The 20,398-nt window shown below is 41.0% G+C and overlaps 2 protein-coding genes and 1 long non-coding RNA gene across 5 annotated transcripts; 2 read left to right on the top strand and 1 right to left on the bottom strand.

Annotated features, from left to right (window-relative positions):
* Window positions 1-2,418: 2,418 nt before the first annotated feature.
* Window positions 2,419-2,776, top strand: LOC108604399. The gene is made up of 3 exons (XR_001915347.1): window positions 2,419-2,505; window positions 2,604-2,648; window positions 2,731-2,776. It is a non-coding gene; the product is annotated as an uncharacterized LOC108604399 (long non-coding RNA).
* On the bottom strand, window positions 2,499-6,210 carry LOC108604398 (sodium-independent sulfate anion transporter). 3 transcript variants are annotated; one of them, XM_017993856.1, is made up of 6 exons: window positions 6,056-6,210; window positions 3,921-4,582; window positions 3,541-3,865; window positions 3,220-3,482; window positions 2,979-3,164; window positions 2,499-2,931 (listed from the first exon to the last, which is right to left on the bottom strand). In XM_017993856.1, exons 1-6 carry the CDS (start codon window positions 6,084-6,086, stop codon window positions 2,581-2,583), a joined length of 1,818 nt encoding a protein of 605 aa, XP_017849345.1. In that variant the 5' UTR covers window positions 6,087-6,210; the 3' UTR covers window positions 2,499-2,580. The 3 variants fall into 3 exon arrangements, with proteins under 3 accessions (XP_017849345.1, XP_017849346.1, XP_017849347.1); XM_017993857.1 differs by having other exon boundaries at window positions 2,499-2,922; window positions 6,056-6,208; XM_017993858.1 differs by lacking the exon at window positions 6,056-6,210 and adding an exon at window positions 4,646-4,739.
* A 1,348-nt stretch (window positions 6,211-7,558) lies between these two features.
* On the top strand, window positions 7,559-14,797 carry LOC108603893 (ataxin-2 homolog). The gene is made up of 5 exons (XM_017993067.1): window positions 7,559-8,467; window positions 11,106-11,524; window positions 11,596-12,580; window positions 12,639-14,224; window positions 14,301-14,797. Exons 1-5 carry the CDS (start codon window positions 8,388-8,390, stop codon window positions 14,744-14,746), a joined length of 3,516 nt encoding a protein of 1,171 aa, XP_017848556.1. The 5' UTR covers window positions 7,559-8,387; the 3' UTR covers window positions 14,747-14,797.
* Window positions 14,798-20,398: the final 5,601 nt, after the last annotated feature.

Raw genomic sequence — 20,398 nt, 5'->3', positions numbered from 1 at the left:
GCAATTTCATGGCAACTCGCTAACAACACACACACACACACACACACACACATACATAGATAAATACACTCTAGACACATAACACATATTATATATACATAGATATACATATGAAGGGGAAATATATATAAATATATTATATACATACATACATTATATTTACAATTATTTGTTAACGCACATTGTTAAATTTGCTACTGTTGCTGACCAGTTTATAAATAAATATGAGTAATAAATATAAATATTAATAATGAGAAAACCAAAAACAAAAACCAAAAAAACTAAAAGTGAAATCCAAAAAACATACATATATTATATATATTAAAAATATATTAAAAAACAAAAACAAAATACACATTTAAATTAAATTTATAAATCAAAACCTAAGTAAAACCTATTGGGGAAAGCTGAGCAATATTAATTGACAAACAAAAGCGTCAAATATACAAACATACAAACACATACACACACACTAAGATACACACACTCAGTCAGTTTACGGGAATTCCATTAGTACCGTTTATTAACAGTCCAGCTTCAAGTCTTTTGGCTCTAACCACTCAACCAATGCGCATAGACCAAGGTAATAATAATTATAACAATAACAAATTGTACACACAAAAACATAAACTAGCTAAAAACATATAGTATAAAAAATACAAACAAACATAGTGCATACAAAACAAACATATGCATACATATTTGTTATATCAGAGAAAAGAGTAACTTTCTTTCTAGAATTCCTATCTTTCCACTATATTTACTTTGTTTAACTAATCCAAAAATCAATTCTTCCTACAAATTATAATATTTGGCTTACAATTCATAAAACATAAACAAAACTAAACGCTTTACTTTCCATTGCAAGACATAATTTGAACCAAGCTGATTTCACTTGCTCTCCTGTATAAACGATAATGAAATGTTTCCTAATATTTAATAATTGCTTTAGCAAAAAACGAAAAAAAAAACCACAAAAAAGTGAAAAAAAAAAAACAAATACATTGCGTACCTCTTGCTTTACGAGAACCAGAAAGTATAAAAAATCAAAGTATATATATATTTAACAACAAATACACACATACATACACGTACATATATCGAGCAACTATATAAGAGTCAATAAATTGTGAGCAAATTATTACTTTAGCCAAATGAGATTCGTTAACACACACACACACACACACATGAGCGTAGTTGCAAACTGTAAATTATAAAGCTGGCAAATAGTTACAGATTACAAACATACAAACAAACAATCATGCATACAATTAGTCGTTAACAAGATCAATATTAAATATACATACATACTACGTTCAAATAATGAAACAAGCGTTAACTTTTCCCACGTAAATAATTTTCTACCTTACAATCAAATCGTATCAAATCATTGTATTACGCAGCTCAGATTAACAAACAAACAGATCAGTTATACACAGTAAAGAACAAGACTGTTACTTCGGCTAGCCGAAGCCACATATATCCTTGCGGCCACTTCAAGGTGGTCTAAGGATAATGCGCATGTCGACTTCTATGCTAAACACGCCACAAAATAAAAACATATTATGTGTATGTACACAATTTATTTAAACAACAAAGACACAGAAACAGTACAGCAACAACAAGAACAATATATGAAACCGTTAAACACAATGGTATAATATTTGCAATGATAACTCTACGACAACTAAAATTGTTATACGGTATTATTATACTTTTTCTATCAATTATGATTTCTTTATGGCATAAACAAATGAAAATGCGAAAAAAAAAACAAAAATACCAAACAAAAACAAAACAAATAATAATTAAACAACAATTTAAAATGATAAATAATTGTGATTGCAGTTCAGATTTTACTTGGGGACAAATGCTTTAGAATAAAAAGGCTGTAAAAACAGCTGTGCATTAAGCGAGAGAGATAGAGAGAGAGAGAGTAAAAGCAACGGCTACGCTCTTCGTCAGATTCTAAAGTCAGCTGTGCATTGACTGAGCGAAAGAGTGTAAAATCAAAGCTACGCCTACGCTCGTCGTAAGCACTCTCTCTTTATTTTCGGCTGAGCTTAGGCAGCGCTGCCGCTGCGCTTAAGAAAAAACAATGTATGCCGACTAAAACTTTTTAGTGCACTTGAGTAGCTCAGGCTAAAGACTTGTTTAAATATTTGGCTACTATTTTTATGATTTCTGATAAAACTTTAATCATTTTGACGTCCGAGCGAAAGAAACATGCGCAAATATTTACATTTGTATATTTAAATAGAAAATGTACATTGTAAAATTAAAATAATAAAACGTAATTAGGTTTTTACAATGCTACTTGCTGTGATAAACACCTAACTAAAGCAGCTGCTTCTATACATATATATACAAATAGGTATATCTAGATCGCCATATAACAGTGACATTGCCAGCAGCGCACGCGAGCTACAAAAGATAAGAGCGGAACAACCGTCTGACGCCACAGACGCCAACACTGACTGTTGTCGGACGTGACGTTTATTGCAGGTAATTTAAACTGTAACTGCAATTAGTCAAGCTACTGCTTATACTATGTATTTGGCTAATACTGTATTAATTTGTCTACTGCTTGGCGGTCAGTGCAGGTGCCGACGGCAGCGTCAGAATCAGCTGATCCTCGTTGCAGTAGCGTATGTTGTTATGAACAGGCAGCAGCTGCTGCTGTTTGAGGCTCATGCGATGCAGAATTAATGCAACATTCTGCTCTTCCAGCTCGTTGGCCACAGCTAGCAGCATTTCTATGAACGTTGCATCAAACTGTGTGAAACGCGCGCAGTCGACAACAAGAGGGAAATCAAAGCGATACAAAGCGCAGGCGCCGCGTATCTCGGAGCGTAAAGTATCCACGCCCGTATAGAAGATATCCGTGTTTGGTTTAATGTGTATATAATACTCGGTGTCGCACTGCAAAAGCTTTTGAACATTAGATAGAGCACACTTGCAATATTAAGTATACGCACCTGCTTAAGCGCGACGTCAACATGAGGATTGCCCAGACGCAGCAAAACATTAACCAGGCTTACAAGTATGCCAAAGAGCAGACCCAACTCAACACCCAGCGTTAGACATATGATAAGCGTGCCCACCCAGCTAAAGAAATCCTTTTTGCTAGAACGCCAAAGCTCCAAAACAGGCTTCACTTCAATCTGTTGCAAGAAAAAGTTGAACGGCAAACTATTTGTAAACAAATATTATACGCACCATAAAGACTACAGCAGCTATTAGCACAGCAGCCAGCGAAGCCTTGGGTATGTATTGAAAGTAGGGCGTTAATATGGACAGCGCTGAGAGCACTATTAAGCCCGTATAAATGCCAGCCATGGGTGTGCGCACACCTGAAGCATTACTGACGGCCGAGCGCGTAAAGGCGCCACAAGTGGGCATGGCACTGACAAAGGAACCAGCCAGATTGCACAGGCCCAGCGTCAGCATTTCCTGCGAAGCATCCAGACGTCCATCCTTAACTGTAAGCAAAGCAAAGTTAATAAACGCATGCGTATACTTAATATTCAGCATACGCACCAAAAGCCTTGGCTATGGCTACATTTGCCAGCACGGCAACAATAGGCACTACAATAACACCGCTGTGTAGCTCTTGCAGTATATCAATAAATTCATAGGTGCGATTTGAAGCAACAAATGAAAAGGGCGGCAATTGTATAGTAGGCATGGCTGAGGCCACTTTGGAGGACAGCACAAAGGGCACAGTCTCCAATGAGGTCTTGTGCACCCAAATGTAAATCATTAGACCGCTGGTGAAGACAATCAAAGCATTGCGTGAAATGCTAACATACCAGAGCAACTTCTTCAAACCCAGATTGCGGCCTAATTTTACTTGTGCGAGCAGCTAAAAGCAAAAGTTGTAGCTGGCGTAAGATTTTTAAATAATTAAGTGAACTTACTCTCAAAAGCAACAGCAAACAAATGCAGGTAATGCCTAGGGCGGCATCTGTAGCATGTATGTTGCTAAAGAATTCAGCTATTGGCAACTTTTTAAGCTTAACTCCCAGCAGATTTGGAGCCTGCGCTATAATCACAATAAAAGCTGTGCCTGTGGTAAAAGCCTTCGTCACTGGATCAGGTATAAAGTTGACTATAAACCCGAGCTGAAAGATGCCCATAAGCAGCTCCACCAAACCAGCTATAAAGGCCAGCACCACCACCACCTGCACCGGTTTGTCTGAACAATATTGTAGCGTCATTATAGCCATAAGACTAGTAGGTCCAATGGACACCTGCGGTATGGTGCCGAAGAACACATAGATCATGGAGCCCATAAACGCAGAGTACAGACCATACTCCGAGGGAATGCCCGCCAGCGAAGCATACGCAATGCTCTGAGGTATAATAGTTAGGCCCAAGGTAATGCCTGCGATTAGATCGGCAAACGCCTGTCCGCGATCATATTTGCGTATCCAGCTGAGAATATAGATGCGACGTAGCAGCCAATTTGCCCGTTTGGGTGCAGTATATCTGCTGTGAATATCCATATCCATGGCATGCGACTGATCGTAGAAGTCTTCGCCATTTTTATACGTATACTTGTTCTTCTCATCGCAGCCAGCTGCAAGTAAATGAAACAAACCAAATTAGTTAGCATATAGTTGCTAAGGTTGTTAGCTCCTACGATCGTATATTGTGGGCAGTTGGCATTGCTCTGCAGTTCCGGCGGGTTTATTACGCCTTTTGCTCGATTGGCTTAAGCCCAACGTCCGCTTCCACAGCCAACGCATTTTGTACTGAGTTTTAGATTTTTGCCAACTGTAAACGCTTTTAACAGCAGTACCTAAAACCTATATTTGTTTTTGTAGCGGGGAACTTTTTTGTTTTGTTTAACAAGCTGTCCGGTTTGCTAAAATATAAAAATCTTCACAACGCTACCGAAAAACCGAAGCCGAAGTTCGACTCAACTCGGCTCGATTATAAACAAATTTCATTGTGTGAATTCGCAATTAAGTTTTGTAAAGCTCAGTGCCATGCATAGCACATGTGATAAATCGCCGGATCGAGCGATCTATAGCCCACGGGAGTTTACAAACTCATTACGGGAATAGTGAGAGAGAAGTGCTACTTGAAAACCTGTTTTAATATCACTTCCTCTTCAGACTGTTTGCTTAATGTATTGAAAGTCTAACTTGTTAACTTGTCAGGTACGACAATTGACAATATTTGCCTTCAACTTTTCAATTCATTATATTCTACGCACATTTTGTCTAGCAATTAGTCATCCATAGTTACAACCTGCTCCAATCCAAACTAATATTTGTCTTAGAGTTTAACACTTCTTTGCTATTACTCGTAACACCTGAGATTCTCCATAAATAGGGCGCTAATAATTGTAATTATTTATGCACATAAATACTTATCAATGCGTCACTGTTATGTGGCGTTAATAATTGCTCGCCAAAAATTCCACTAACTTTATAATTTGCATGTTGTTATCGTATTCGTAAAACCTGCTCTATTAATATTTTTAATATGTGCTGACCTTACATCAGCTTGATTTAATTATGTCAATTACAATAAATTTGCTTTGTTTGTGTTATCATTTTGTTTTATGTGTTTCATTTTTTATTTGTAAGTTATTTGTTAAAATTTAACAAAAATATTTGCAACAAACAATTTATTAAGCTAATGCTGTCAGCTTTTTGTACTTTTCCGAAATTAAGCAATTAAAGCAATGATTTAACGTGTTTTAGTTTTATGGAAACTCATTCATTAGTTTTATAGGAAACACTTGCGAGGTCTGCGATAGAAGCTATTAATTATTCACTATTATTAAGCTCACAGCTGAGTTATTTTCTAACCACCCTCGTACATGTCTGAACTGTTGTCAGCTGATCATTAATTGAATTATAAAGCAAACTATGCACATAATAGATTTATTTTTAAGATTAACGCTCGACTTAGCTTATGCAGACTAAAAATAAGACTTAAATTTTCTGTATTTTAGTCATAGTTCAGTTAAACTTTTTCACAAAAAACAATTCAAGCAAAGCACTCATAGAACTTTTTAACAACTATTTTCGACACGTACCCCCAAAGGATAAATTTTTTTCATTTGTCATTTTGTTATCCTTCGTAGAATTAGTTTTTAAAATATCTATTTAAAAGGACTCTTATCCACGCGCCTCGTTCAAGTGCATCGCTTCGCAATCTAATGAAAACTGCCGAATGAGATAATTTTGGGGCGATAAATAAGTGGGCCTGGCAAATTTTTCTGATAAACAAGAAGAATGAAAAAAGTCAAGAAAACGGCGACAAAATCTTTGTGAATATGTACATATATATCTGTTGTCACTCTTAATCCCAGAGCACTCACAATAAGACACTTAGCGCGCATTCGGCAGGTTGGCGGGCGTGCAAACATATAGAACTATGGAAATGTTGCTGAACGTTGTGCGAAACAGACAATACAAACATAACAGTAGACTGGGATCTATGTATGATAAGAGATCTTATTTACATATTGTTTAGCCAGAGGCCAAGTATTTTTCCGTTTTCGGTCAATCAGATGTCCAAAAACGTAAACCGTTAAGTGATATATCAATATTTAGGTTTGAATTTAGATTAATTGAGTTGTGTATGCATCAAGATCATGCAAGTGGTAATCATTTAGCGTTGCCAAGTACCAGTCTCTTATAATTTAGATTAGCAGTATAATAAGGTTACCTAATTCGCCAGCAGTTACAAAAGACACACTAGTCACGATTTACGTCTTGGCACTTTATTGGCCTTTAAATTAATAAAGTCAGATAATAACTACAGTTAATCATCTTTCCGGATGCTGTAATTTTCAATGAGTTTGCTTGGATACACGCGCATCACGTTGTAAAAAAGAACATAAAACCAACATACAATGAAAAGAAATAGTACTGTGTGACTCAGTCCTACCTCAACAAATCGTTCGAAAAGCCGTTACCTAGAATTTAAATACCTAACAGAGCTGGTAAACGTTAGTCTGGATGAAAAATGCTTACATTTTATAGCACTTTGCAGCACTACTTATAAATATATTTGTATGGCTTCGAACATGCTTTACAAATAAGGTCTAGTATTTTTCTTTTTATAATAAAAATATTTTTGATTTCATCAGAGATTATTCATTATTGATATAACGTTTATAAATAAAATAAGATAGATGTTGAATTGAAATGTATGTACATAATTAGATTTAAATGTGTATCGATGTTAATGACATGGTGTGTGTGTGCATTCCTCTCGCTCTTATCTGTTAAATACAACATCATGCGAGTACAATGCCATTTGCTTAGATAATGTTGCAGTATTTAATAACTAGCTTTAATAAAATTTAAGATAGCATAATTTCATTAGCTAAATGACAGCCTTAGAGCACATTCAATTTTGAATTTGCTTGGGCGCGAACTAATCTTCATTAATCGAAATATCGGTACTTGAGCAGACTCTGTGAAACGCCGATACTATCGACGCGGCTCGATGATTTTGCAACTCTACAACCCTATTTTACAGTTCAGCTAACTTACTTTTGTGCAACCTTGCTCGTTTTATCGCAGCGAATAAAAATATAATTAGGAACAAAAGTATATATATATAAATTTATCTGACGCGATAAACGACTGAAGCTATTGCTTTTTACCGAAAAAAGCTAGCCAGTGTGAAATTGCGGAATTAGTAGACGAGAGCAGCAAATTGAATGAAAGCAAAAGCAAAACTTTGCAATATTCGAGCAGCGAGTGAAAAAGAGCAAAGGCAGAAGAAGGAGAAGAAGAAGGTGGAGGCAAAAAGCAGAAAACGACTAGCAGCAGCCACAAAGCACGAAAGGCTAACCCCAAACAAAAAAAGAGTGCGTGAATATTTAGAAAAATTAACGCCAGACCGCCATTAGTGTTTTTGTAAAAACAAAGTCGTACGGTCGTAATTGTGGTTGTCGTCGTCATCATCGTTTTGTTTACTGTTGCTAAGAAAAGTTGTTGAATGTTGGCCCCGGGAAAGGCAGCCAACAAGATCGGGCGACAACTCCTGCAATAGGCGAGCATATTGTCGATAACATACCCCGGTGCTCTCCCGGTTTCCCCCTATTAACGTTGTATATCGTGACGTCGCCAAGCGCCAAGTCGCCAGATACAGCCAGCACGACGAGAAGAGGAGAGAGAGAGGAGCATAGCGCATAGCAGCGCAGCGAAGTAAAGAGGCAAAAGAGGCCGATAGACCGAAACAGCAACAGCAAAAACGTAAACGGAACCGAAGATACAGATACACGCATTATAAATAAAATTGAAATCAGAAAATAAGTGCAACTGAAAGCTCGTCGCGCTCAACGTTCATCGACTTTTGGTGCTGGCAATTGGCAATTGGAAATTCGCCTGCTGCCCCAAACTTCTTCTATTATGAACAACAATAGCAAGCGGAAAACTCGACCTAGTGGTGGTGGCGGCGGCGGCGGTGGAGCCAGCGGCGGCATCTCAAGGTAAGAAGAAGATGCAGGCAGGCACTTTCTGCTGTTGCAATTTTTATTTTTTTTAAAAAGCTCGAAGCAAGTGCAAAGACGAACGCACAAAGAAAAACATAAGCCAAGTGCATGTGTGTGTGTGTCTGTGTGTCTGTGTTTGTGTGTGCAAAGAAAAATACGTAAAATATTGCTCCAGGTCTCCACTGTTGTCGTGAAAGGTGAAAGCGCGCGGATCGTTAGTTTTTATTTGTGAGTGTGCGTTTTGCTTGTTGTGATTTTTCACTATAACTGCATATTCTATTTAATATGGAAATTGAATTAGAAGTAGTGGCGAACCGGGGCTGCTGCCGCCGCCGCCGCCGCAGACACAATCAGGGCAAATTGCAATTACTTATATAATCTGCCTGCCACTTGTGCCTCTGCGTTTGGCTTTGTGTAAATGAGTGTGTGTGTGTTTGATAGTGTTAGGTCTGTCGATATATGTATGTATATGTTTGACTATATACATATTTATTTATTTTTTTTCATATTTCGTGCTTTGTTTACATTTCCCTTTCACGATGCGCGCAGCAATGAAAACGACAAAAAGCGCAATAAATAATTTGTTAAAAGGCATCCAATTGCCGGGCCTCTGCCCCTAAACGGACGATAACAGCAGCCCCCTCTCGCACTGTAGCCCTTTTTAAATTTTCAATTGAAACTTGACTGGTCTCTCCCACATTCATGCATATGTGCATACATCCGCATACAATATTTATATAGAAATATGCATGCGTGTGTGTGAGTGCTTGCGCACAGTGGCACCATAAATATTTGTGTTTTTGCACTGATACTGGTTTTTCATTTGATTTCAGCCCACTGTGGCTGAGCGCGCTCTTGCGCACGTATCGTATTTTGTTCTTCTTCTTTGTTGCGCTTGCCTCTTTAGTTGATTTTTTATTTTTCGTATGCATTTTTCTTGCATTGTCAGCATTTTGCAGTTCGCCGCTGCCGTATGACGTACGACGGCTGCTGCCCGCAGTCGCAGTCGGCAGTCTACGCTGCCTTGGCACACTTCGCCTCCCGCTGGGCGTACAGAAATTTGGGTCACTTTACAATTTGCTGACCGACCAACCAACCAAACGTTTGGGCATATATCCACATTGCTCTTCTCCGCCGCCTATGCCACTCACTAGTCTCTCACTATTTATTCGATATTGCCTATGCACAGACAGACAGACAGGCAAACAAACACAAGCGCCCTTAGTTGATGCCACACATACAAATATCTCCAATATACAATACATAACTGCTGTTGGCATATGGAAATTATTTATAAATAAAATCATGTTTGTGTTTAAATCTTTTATTTATTAGCATTAGATAAAGAGATGCTCAGTGTAAACATCAATATCAATGCAATGCTGATAAATCTAAGAAATAATTGTCTGCAGTTTGTAAAAGTTTGTGCTATATTTACATGTGCATTGACAATTGTTTTTGTTTAGCTCATTAGCCCATTTAACCCGGCTATTTACATATTATGTACATGTGTTCTTATTTACATGCACTTCCCAATTCTCTCAGACCCCATTTTCTTATCAATGAGCGCCTCTCGCTTACATATACATACGCATGATTCACTTGCAACGCAATCAATTATTTGTTTTCATTGACGAAAATGTGCGCAGTGTGCATGCATCGTGAATCAGCAACAACAAGAAAACAAAGTTTTTCCCTCCTGCCCCGCCTTTTCCAAACACACACACACTCACAGACATTATCCAGCTCCAGTTGTTGTTGTTGTTGTTGTTCTGTGCGTGCTTGGAGTTCATTGTGCGTTCGTTTCAGACCTTAAGCATTTCACGGTCGTCGATCCTGTGCGTTGCACGCAACCAATTCACCCCAAAAAGCACAAAGTCCAAAGAAAACAGTTGCCAGCCCATTGCAAATGAACTGGTTCTAATAGGCACACACACATGCACACTCACACATGTATGAATTTACATGCATGTGCATACATCTTGGCTTTCATACAAAATACCAGGAAAAAGTACGAATTTATTTCAAGTTGGTTTCAAGGTAATACGTTTGCGTCTGTTTGTTTGTGTGCTTAATCGATATTATTGAAAACAAATGCATAAATGCGCATATATAAGTTGGTTTGTGTATTTGTTTACAATATTTGTGGCAAGCTCATCGTTATTTCAAGCCATAAATAAATAAATAAGAAGTAAGCATTAAAAAATATTGACCCGCCGACGACGACGAAATGCACAAAATATAATATAATATTGCCAAATAAAACGAGTTCACTGGACTGAACTAAAAAAGCGCACCCACACATATACACATGCATATATATGGCGCTCTATTGAGGTTAGGGCGTGGTAGGTCGTCGCCAGGGGGGAAGAAAAGCTACAGCGAATCGATATCGCAGCCAGTGAGTGCACAGGGCGTTGTGTTTCGACCCTGAGCCGCCGTTGCCGTTGCCGCTGCTTTCCGTTCGGGTTCGATTGCTTCGCATGTTTGGCTTTTGGTTTTTGCTTTGTTCTAACTATCTATCAGTCACTTTTGCATGCTGGCTGGCCTGGCTGCTTACACTAATTGCTGCTACGTTGTCGCACTCTCACTCACTCACACTCTTTCGCTCTCTGTCTCTTTACGTTTGGTACAGGTACAACTCGAACGACAACAACAGTCTGCGGCCATCAAACAACAAGGGCGGCCTGGGTAGTGCTGGCGCTAATAGTGGTGCCGCTGGAGTAGGACGCACGTTGGCGCAGGGCGTCTATAACAACACCTATTTTATGCACTCGGCAACGTCACTCGTTGGCAGCGTTGTGGAAGTCCGTCTCCGTTCGGGCAACGTATACGAGGGCGTATTTCGCACATTCTCGGGCAATTTTGATATCGCGCTGGAGTTGCCGGCGTGCATCAAGGCCAAAAATCAGCCCGACGAGGCCAAGACAGTGCCCAAACACATCATATTCCCGGCGGACACTGTGGTCACCATCATGGCCAAGGACTTTGATTCAAATTACGCCACTGTTGGAGCCTTTCAGACTGATGGCGCCATATCCGACAAGTGCAATGGTAAGCGCTAGCAGTTCAGTTGGCTTAAATTTAATTACAATTTCTAATTATATGTATTTCGATTTTTGTAGGCTCGCGGTTTGATGAAAAAGAGCTGGAGCCTTGGGACGCTGGCGCCAATGGCGACATTGATATTGAGCTAGATGGCGCTGCCAATGGCTGGGATGCCAACGAAATGTTCCGCAAGAATGAGAATGTGTTTGGCGTCACCTCCACATTCGATGACTCGTTGTCGTCGTACACAGTGGCCCTGGATAAGGGCGACTCGCTAGAATATAAGGAGGCCGAGGCCAAAGCCGAGAAACTTGCTGCCGAAATTGAGAACAATCCCACATGCCGCGAGCGTTTGGATCTGGAGAATGGCGATGAGGAGTCGCTCTTTGCGGCTGTGGAGCGCCCAACGCCAGAGCAAGATATGGAAAGAGATCGCGAGCGTGAGCGCGATAGAGATCGCGAACGAGAGCGCGAGGAGCGTGAGCGCGAACGGGAGCGAGAGCGTGAGAGGGAGCGCGACCGCGATCGTGATCGTGGCAATAAACCACGTGGCAACGGTGGCGGCGACTATCAGTTGCGTGAGACAATGAGCAGCGATCGCTACATAACCAAACAGCCGCGCAACAACAATAACAATGGGCCGCCATCAAGTCATCCGGGCTTATCGTCGCAATCCTCGCGCGATAATCGAGATTCAATTATGATGGGCCAGGGACAGCAAGGTGGTGGTGGTGGTGCACCACAATCTGCTGCGGTGCTCTTGCTTGCCGGCAGCTTGAAGAACACCAACATGTCCGCACCGGGCGCCGGTCCCGTCGCCGATAACAAATACGGCAACAACGGTGGGCCCATGATAAAACGCAAGACGGTGCCACCTGCTGGCAAAATAATGCGCGACAACCGAAATCCGAACAGCGTGGGCGTCGGCGCTGGCAACTCGTCAAATGTGCCGCAGCCAAATAATGCCAACAATGGTGCTGGCAAGGGCAGTGGTGGCTATCAGTCCTCGATGGGCATGCAGAATCAATACTCCTACCAGCCCAACTCGCAGCTGATGCATGGGTAGGTCCTAAATTTATATTTTATGCGCATTTATATTATTATTGTTATTACTTTGCAGTTCTTCGGGCTATCGTCAGCAGGGCCATTTGGGTGGTACCTCCAAGCTAAACGGCAACGATGCCAACTCCAATGCGGGCAAGCCTTTGCCGCAGCGCCAGATGCGTCAGTATTCGGGCTCGCAGAGCAATTCTTCGCTAAATTATGGCGGCGATTCACAGTCGATGGGCAAACCCATGCACGCGCATTCACATGGCGGTCACAACAGCAATTCACCGCCTTTGCAAACGGGCGGACAGCAGCAGCAGCCACAACATCAGCAACAGCCACAGCACCAGCAACAGCCACCACAACAGCAGCAGCAACAGCCACCACCACAGCAGCAACATCAAAGTCAACCGCAGCAGCAACGTCAGTTGCGCCCACGTGACAATCAGCTGCAGGATTTGCGTCAGTTTGGCTTAGACTTTCAGTTGGCGGGCAGCAATACTTCGCCGCCGCAGCAGCAACAACAACAGCAACAGGCGCCGCCACAGCAGCAGCCACATCACATGCAGCGTGGCGGCTTGCAACAGTCTTCATCGCCACCGCAGCAACAGCAGCAGCAGCAACCACAGCAGCACCAACAGCCACCAACACAGCAGCAGCAGCAACAAGCGCCGCCGCCGCAACTGGTGGCCATGCAGCATCAGGTGCCACCAGCACATCATCATCAGCCGCCGCCGCCAACACAGCAACATTATGTGCCTCAGCAGCAGCAGCAACAGCAGCCATCGCCGCAGCTACAGCAGCAGCAACAACATGTGCAGCACATACAGCCAAAGGCGCAGCCACCAACACAGCAGCAACAGCTACCACAGCAGCAGCAACAACAGCTGCCACATCAGCAGCAGCATCAGCCGCAGCAGCTTCCGCCGCAAATGGTTGTGGTGGACAATGCGCATCAGCATGTCCCCAAGCATCAGCAACAGGCGCAGGTAACGCATCAGCAACAAGCGCCGATACCGCAGCAGCAGCCGCCGCCACCACAGATGGTGCCGGAAGTGTCAGCGCAGGCGCCACAGCCAATTTACCATGTGATGACGCCCACAGCTCCTGGCGTGCAACAGCCACAGACTTCGCCTGTGGTAATTAGCTCACCGGTCATTCTGGATCAGCCACCGCCGCCAGTTGCAGTGGCCTCCACAGTCAAGCCGGATGCAACGCCAGCAACAGGCAGCGTCATCAGCAGCAGCACCACACCCACTGGCATAGCCAGCACACCCACAACGGTTACAACTGGCGCTGCTGCTGTCGCTGCCGCCGCCAGCACAGAAAAGACTACGCCGGCGGCCACTGCCACAAGTGCTGCAACTGGCAGCAGCACTACGACAACAACCACAGCTGGCACCACTGGTACCACGCCTGTGGTGAAGAAACATGTGCTGAATCCATCGGCCAAGCCGTTCACGCCACGTGGTCCCAGCACGCCGAATCCATCGCGGCCACATACGCCGCAAACTCCAGTGCCCCTTCCGGGCATATACACCACAACGGGTGCGCATATGCCGGCGGCCAATCAGCCGATCTACATGATGCCACAGCCGCATGCATTCCAGGCACCCACTCATCCCGGCGGACAAGCGCCGCGTATGCGCCGCAGCTATGGTAAGTCCCAAAATGCAAATCAAAATCAAAACTCAACAGCTGATTGTTTATTTGTTTGTTTGTGTGCGTTTCTTAGCTCCCATGGGATCATCACAAGTACATGTGTCCGCTTCAGCGGCCACTGGGCCGCCATTGATGGCCACAACGCCCATACAACAGTTTATACAATATCCACACACACCGCATCCACAGCATTTCCAGTCGCCGGCCTATGCGCCGATGCCAATGCGCGTGTATTCGGATCAGACACAGCAATTGCAGTTCTTGGCACAGACGCCGCCATCGACGACACCATCGCCCGGGCAGCCGCATCAAGCGTTCCATCCGCCACCACAGCCTTCCCCTGCAGGCGGGGGACCACAGCCCGCTGCATTCACACCCCAAACACAGCCGCAGGCATACCAGTTCATGTGTGTGCATCCAAACATCATACCCAATCCCTACTTCCCGGGGGCGACGCCACAGCATCCGCCGCAGAATCAACAGTACCATCTAGTTATGCAGCCGCATACCACGCAGTGAACAGCATCGATGGCAACAGCAGCGACATGCAGCCAATTCTAAACGGAAGTAGCAGCAGTTATAATGGAATCAACAACAACAACAACAACATGAAAATCACATTTAAAAACACATTTCCTAACCCCCCCCCACCCCACTCCACACCCATACCCAGACACACACACACACACATACATACACTACTTGCAACACACGCCTCTAATTTTCAATTGACAATCCCAATACCAACACCAACACCCAACAGAAGCAACACTCTTCCAACTCTGTTAATGTTTAAGTGAAGTGCGTTGTGACAAGCTGAGCTCAGAGCAGCAGTTAGTTGTCCTATTCCACTCCGATGCTAGACATTGAATCTTCCTCTACTGTTTTGTAGCTTTATCATCAATATTGGGATAGAGCGTTTCATTCTGCCGCCGCATTCAGTTCATGTAATCCATTGCCAGCAAAAAAGAAATATCATCAACAACAAAAACAACTAGGAAATTATAAAATACAAAATAAAGCAAAAAAAAAAAAGCGAAACTAGCAAATTTTTTGTCAAATTGCAAGACAGGGCACGGAAACCAACAAATTACAAACGAAACAACAGCAACAATAGCAATGCTGTTATATGTAAAACAATTAAGAAACACCAAAAATGAAATGAACCCTCTGAATATTCAATTTATGGGAGTTTTTGTGCATATTGTTGAGTTCTCCGCAACGCAAGATCAAATTAATTTGTTCAATCATGCAACAAACTGCGCTGTAAAGAAAGATTATTAAATAATAATACGCTAATGAAATCTAAAATTGAACTGATGAAATAATGACGTAAAAAGCCCAATTCTAAATGAAATTAATATGAAATTTTTTATAAAAGCATAGACTCTTGAATTCAGTGCTGTAAAAGAAACGTATTCTTTTTTCTTTTTGTAAACATGAGAGTTCTATGAACTTACACTCATAACACACTCATTTGCACTTGATATATCATTATCATCAATCTCATGAAGTTATCCCAAAAGTCATCATTCCAAAATTTAGTAAGAACAGGCTCACATTTTGCATTGATTCAAGCGATAGTCAAAGTTTATTGTGAATTCTTATTGCTTACACTATATACAATGTATATGATAGAAGAAAAACAAAACTGTTGCTTGTTCTTAATGCGAACAATTATATTGAGTGAATAGTGAATTTATAGAGTTGCGATACATATATAAAAAATTTTTCCATTAATATTTTTGTTTTTGTAAAAACTGATTAACTTTGTTGAAATTTAATTTTGTTTTCACTTATACATGTAATCGAGAAAAAAAACAAATGCACTTGGATGTTTGCTTTTTATTTTGATTAAATTTCGTTTTTAGTTTTGCTATCTTTTCGAGAAGAACAACTACAACAACATTTGTATAAGCGCGAGAGTCTGAATAAAGGTTTTTGGGTTTTAGTGCCTCCGTTGTCCATCAGAGAAAACGTCTTAATCCTTAATCCCGTCACTTAATCAGTTCGATTAAATTCAGTATGATCAAGTTGCAACATCTGTTGTGCTCCTGTTTTGTTTTGTAAAGTTTCCTTTAATGAATAAAAAAAAAGAAAGAAAAAATTATTATTAATTAAAATAAAAACAAAAAACTACAAAAAAAGAACAAAAAAAAAACAAAAAAAAAAACATAAACATACCTGCTGTTATTAATTTAGAAAGAGTTGCTAAGCTGTTGTAATTTCTTTACCCAAACTCGTCAAAATGGCTGTGATATGATATAAAATACATAAGGTCACAAACATTTTAACGACATGGTATAAGAAAATCTCCAGGCAAGGAGTGCAGCGCTATATATAGGAAATAACTGGCGTCTTCAAACTGGCGTTTGGCAATTCAAGCAGAACTCATCAAAATGGCTGTGATATGAATTTGGTAATGTCAACATTTCACAGCCCCTTGACGAGTTACGCAAGAATTCATTTGGCATAATGAGATACAAACACTTGTTGGTTAGCGTGGCTGCAAATCGGTGCGGACTATACGTATATATATATACACATACACAGGAAGTAACAATATGTTGGGTACTTTTGTTTAGCGTATACGTAAATGCTTCTGCAATGCCCATCAAAGCTGGCTGTGATACGCTTCAAATGCAGAAATATCATTCTCAGCCCTTTTTGATGACATTGAAAGTAAGCTCTATATGTTCACACACACGCACACGCATACACAGATGTACACACACACACAGTTGCAAACACTTGTGAACGAACTCTAATAGAATTCACGTAACCAAGACGGCAGCCGGCAACGTAAATGTTTTGGGGCGTAGATACACTCACACTGTTGTAGCTATGTAAGTATGTATGTGTGTGTGTGTGTGTGTGTATGTTGCAACGTTTGCTAATGTTAATGAACGTATTTCGTTTTTTTCTGCTGCAATTGCAAAGCATAAGCTACGGCTTTGTAGGTTAAGTAGTCAAAATAAGTATGCTGCATGTTGCATGCAGCTTTGTGTGTGTATCTGCGGATATGTACGCAAATGTTGCTGCATGCAAATGACAGTGGGTGTGTGCGTATGTGTCTGTCTGTCCGTCTGTCTGTCTGTCTGTCTGAGTGTGGCTGTAAGACAGCAACGAGACCAGCGCCCCTTCTTCGCTCTCTTGCTCTACGCTTGACGTTGTTCAAATGTCTGCCACTCAGTCTAACTGTGAGCGGCTGTCTGCGCCATTTATGTATACATGTATGTATGCGTGTGTGTATGTGTGTGTGTGTACACCCTTAACAGTAACAACAACAACCACCATCGTACTCGCATTTAGAGTTCAAGCTGAGGGCGCGTTACGAAAAATTTAACAATATTTTTAAAGGGGTTCAATTGACCAGCCAACTGCCAAAGTCAATGAATGTGTAACTAACTTTATGTATATGTCTACTATATACTATCGGCTGCTACAGTCTATAATCAGTTTAGCTGTTAATTAATTTTCGACAATTACTTATAACATCTATAGTTCGTTTGTATGTATGCGTCTGTCTGGCTGCGTTTGTATGTGTGTAGGGTGTTGCCCAGTCGGCTCATTGATTTGTATGTTAAGTGTTGTTGCTGCTGACGCTGCTGCTGCTGCTGTTGCAGTTCATGCAACCAAAAACCAGCAATACACATTTATAAGTACATATGTGTATGTCTGTGTGTGTATTAAAGTAGTTGAGTACACATGAATAGTGAAAAACCGACAAATTGGCGGACCATCCCTTATTTGTGGCACGTACCCGGTGCGGTTGCTCTCTCTCTGTATATTTTCGCTCTCTACGCTAAATTTTGTGTTTAGACTCTTTTCTGTACCCACCATCTGCTTTACGCTCACTTGTGTGTGTGTGTGTGTATTTGTATGTGTGTTTGTATTACTACCAACGCAGACAGGCGGGCCACCCACCCTTTTTTTTCTAGCGACAGCAGCAGCAGCAGCAGCAAAAACAACAAGCTCATTATCATCAGCAGCAGCAACATCATTATGATCATCATTGTAGTCGTTGTCCTGGTCGGCATTTGTCGTGTGTATATCGAAATACAGAAATTCATTTATGGCTCGTATCCTTTATGTTGTTGTTGTTGCTGCTGCTGTTGTTGTTGGTGCTGCCTTGTTCCTGTTTCGGGGCGACGGCCGCGCCGTTGTCTTTTCTGCTGCTGCTGCTGCCGCTACTGCTGGCGTTTTTTTTTCGGTTTGATCCGCCCAGCGGCGCTACGCATTTCATTCTGGCACCGCTGCTAATGTACGTATCCTTGCAAGGATACTTTGGGCTACTTTATGCATTCGTTTCAGCGAGGGTGCTCCGCTGGCCACAATGCCAGCTCCTGTGGCATCTTCTGAGGCACATCCGCTACGCTTTTCCTGTACCAAGCGTACGCTGCTGTATATACTACAAATGTACACACACACTCACACATATAAATATGTATCCTGTATCTGTGTGTGTATTAAACGTTTTTTTTTTTGCGCAGTTTCGAAATGGCCGCTTACACTGAAGAATGAAAGGAAAAAATGTAACAAATGCCAAGTTCTGCAGAAAATTTTCACTGTATGAAATTCACTTGAGTTTTTGGTTTTCTTTTTTTTCATTTTTGTAGCCTTATCCACAATTTGAAATGCATTTTAATAGCACAATATGCAGCAGCTTGTACTTCACTGTATTTAAGTTAATTTTTTTTATTTATTTACTTAGCATTTACCATACAATTGGCAATAATTTATTAACCGGTTTTTCTCGTGACGTTTTCGCCTTTTTTACAACCACACACAGTGCTCAGAGAACAAAACGGTTTCAACTGGCTGATGGACTGTTAAGCCTGCCGCTGTTAGCCGAACGCTGTTCGTTTTCTTCGCCGCTGTTATGTGCATGTGTGCGTGTGTGTGTGTGTTCGGCTTCGATTACTTCGTGTTTAACGTAATAGTGTTCGGTTACTTGCCTTGCTTGGGCGCGCGTGAAAAAAAGAACAAAAAATAAAGTAAGGCGCGCCCCCAACCGAATAAAAAATACTCGGCGGCAATTACACACAAATACACACACATACACGCTTAACAGCGAGTTGTCCTTGCGCGCTGTTAAACAACAGTGGCCACCCTGTGTCCCATAAAGTAACGTATAAAACGACTATCGATAGCTTTTCGATAAGTATTTGAATGTGTCAGTTTTGCTTTATTTCATACATGTGAAAAGTAAATTGTTCAACAGCAAGTAATGCTTAATGTTTAAACATGTTAAAAACAAAATTTGTTGTTTAATAAATATTGTACGAATTACGAAAAATATTATGAAATTGAAATGACAAAAGTGTGTGTGTGTGTGTGTGTGTGTGTGTGTGGTATGTATGTAAATAAAACGTAGTTTGAGGTTAGGTCCCAGCCGCAACAGTCGCTTGTAGAAATAGAACAACAATTAACAATGTTTCGGAACCAAGCCAGGGTTACGTGAAGAGCAACGTTGGCAGCTGGAGATACATATGTATAATTTGTTTAGGCCAGTGCGCATCCAACGATATGGGGGTAGATATATCTGCTGGCAAGTTAAAACTAAAAACGAGATGCGTATATATGTAAATGTATGTATGTGTGTGTATATGTGTGTGTGCATGATTGGTGTTGAGATACATTCTTACATAACCAATTTGTTGGCAAAATATAATCAATTTGGGGTTGCACTTAACCCGGCTCACTAAATAATAAAGATAGATATGTATGGTATATATAATAATGGTTATAAATTGTTTGAGCTTAAAACTTATTGCAACAGGGCCAATATCCAAATGCTAAACATTAATTGGAAATTCATTTATGCAACGACGATTAATAGTTAATAATTGTATGAAGTGCAGCTTATGCTAAAAAATAGAAAATTTCTATATGAAATGTCTGAAGGAATGCTAGAACTACCTACTAACCAAAAATAAAGTGTACTACACTGTATGTATATGTGTGTGTGTGTTGTATGCATGTATATGTGTCTTATGTGTGTGTGTGTGGCTTTAAAATTAAATTAACATTATTAAATGATATAATAAATAACTACAAGTAACATATATAGATGATTCGCTATATGTACTACACATGCACTTATGCGCTAATTGTTTTTTATGCTCTCTAATTTAATCAAATGCATATGTCCATATATTAATTAAGGCT

Source organism: Drosophila busckii, chromosome 3R (assembly GCF_011750605.1).
Source record: "Drosophila busckii strain San Diego stock center, stock number 13000-0081.31 chromosome 3R, ASM1175060v1, whole genome shotgun sequence".
Taxonomy (NCBI): domain Eukaryota; kingdom Metazoa; phylum Arthropoda; class Insecta; order Diptera; family Drosophilidae; genus Drosophila; species Drosophila busckii.
Note: the sequence above shows the minus strand (reverse complement) of the source record. Positions and strands in the feature narration are given on the sequence as shown.

Bases quoted from the DNA above. Each gene is read 5' to 3' on its own strand.
- LOC108604398 (XM_017993856.1), bottom strand. From the start codon at position 6,086: ATGACAAATGAAAAAAATTTATCCTTTGGGG. The intron at 4,583-6,055 runs GTACGTGTCGAA...ATTTACTTGCAG, and splicing joins AAAAAATTTATCCTTTGGGG to CTGGCTGCGATGAGAAGAAC. The intron at 3,165-3,219 runs GTGCGTATAATA...TTCTTGCAACAG, and splicing joins TAGCTGCTGTAGTCTTTATG to ATTGAAGTGAAGCCTGTTTT.
- LOC108603893 (XM_017993067.1), top strand. From the start codon at position 8,388: ATGAACAACAATAGCAAGCGGAAAACTCGACCTAGTGGTGGTGGCGGC. The intron at 12,581-12,638 runs GTAGGTCCTAAA...ATTACTTTGCAG, and splicing joins AACTCGCAGCTGATGCATGG to TTCTTCGGGCTATCGTCAGC. The intron at 14,225-14,300 runs GTAAGTCCCAAA...TGCGTTTCTTAG, and splicing joins GCGTATGCGCCGCAGCTATG to CTCCCATGGGATCATCACAA.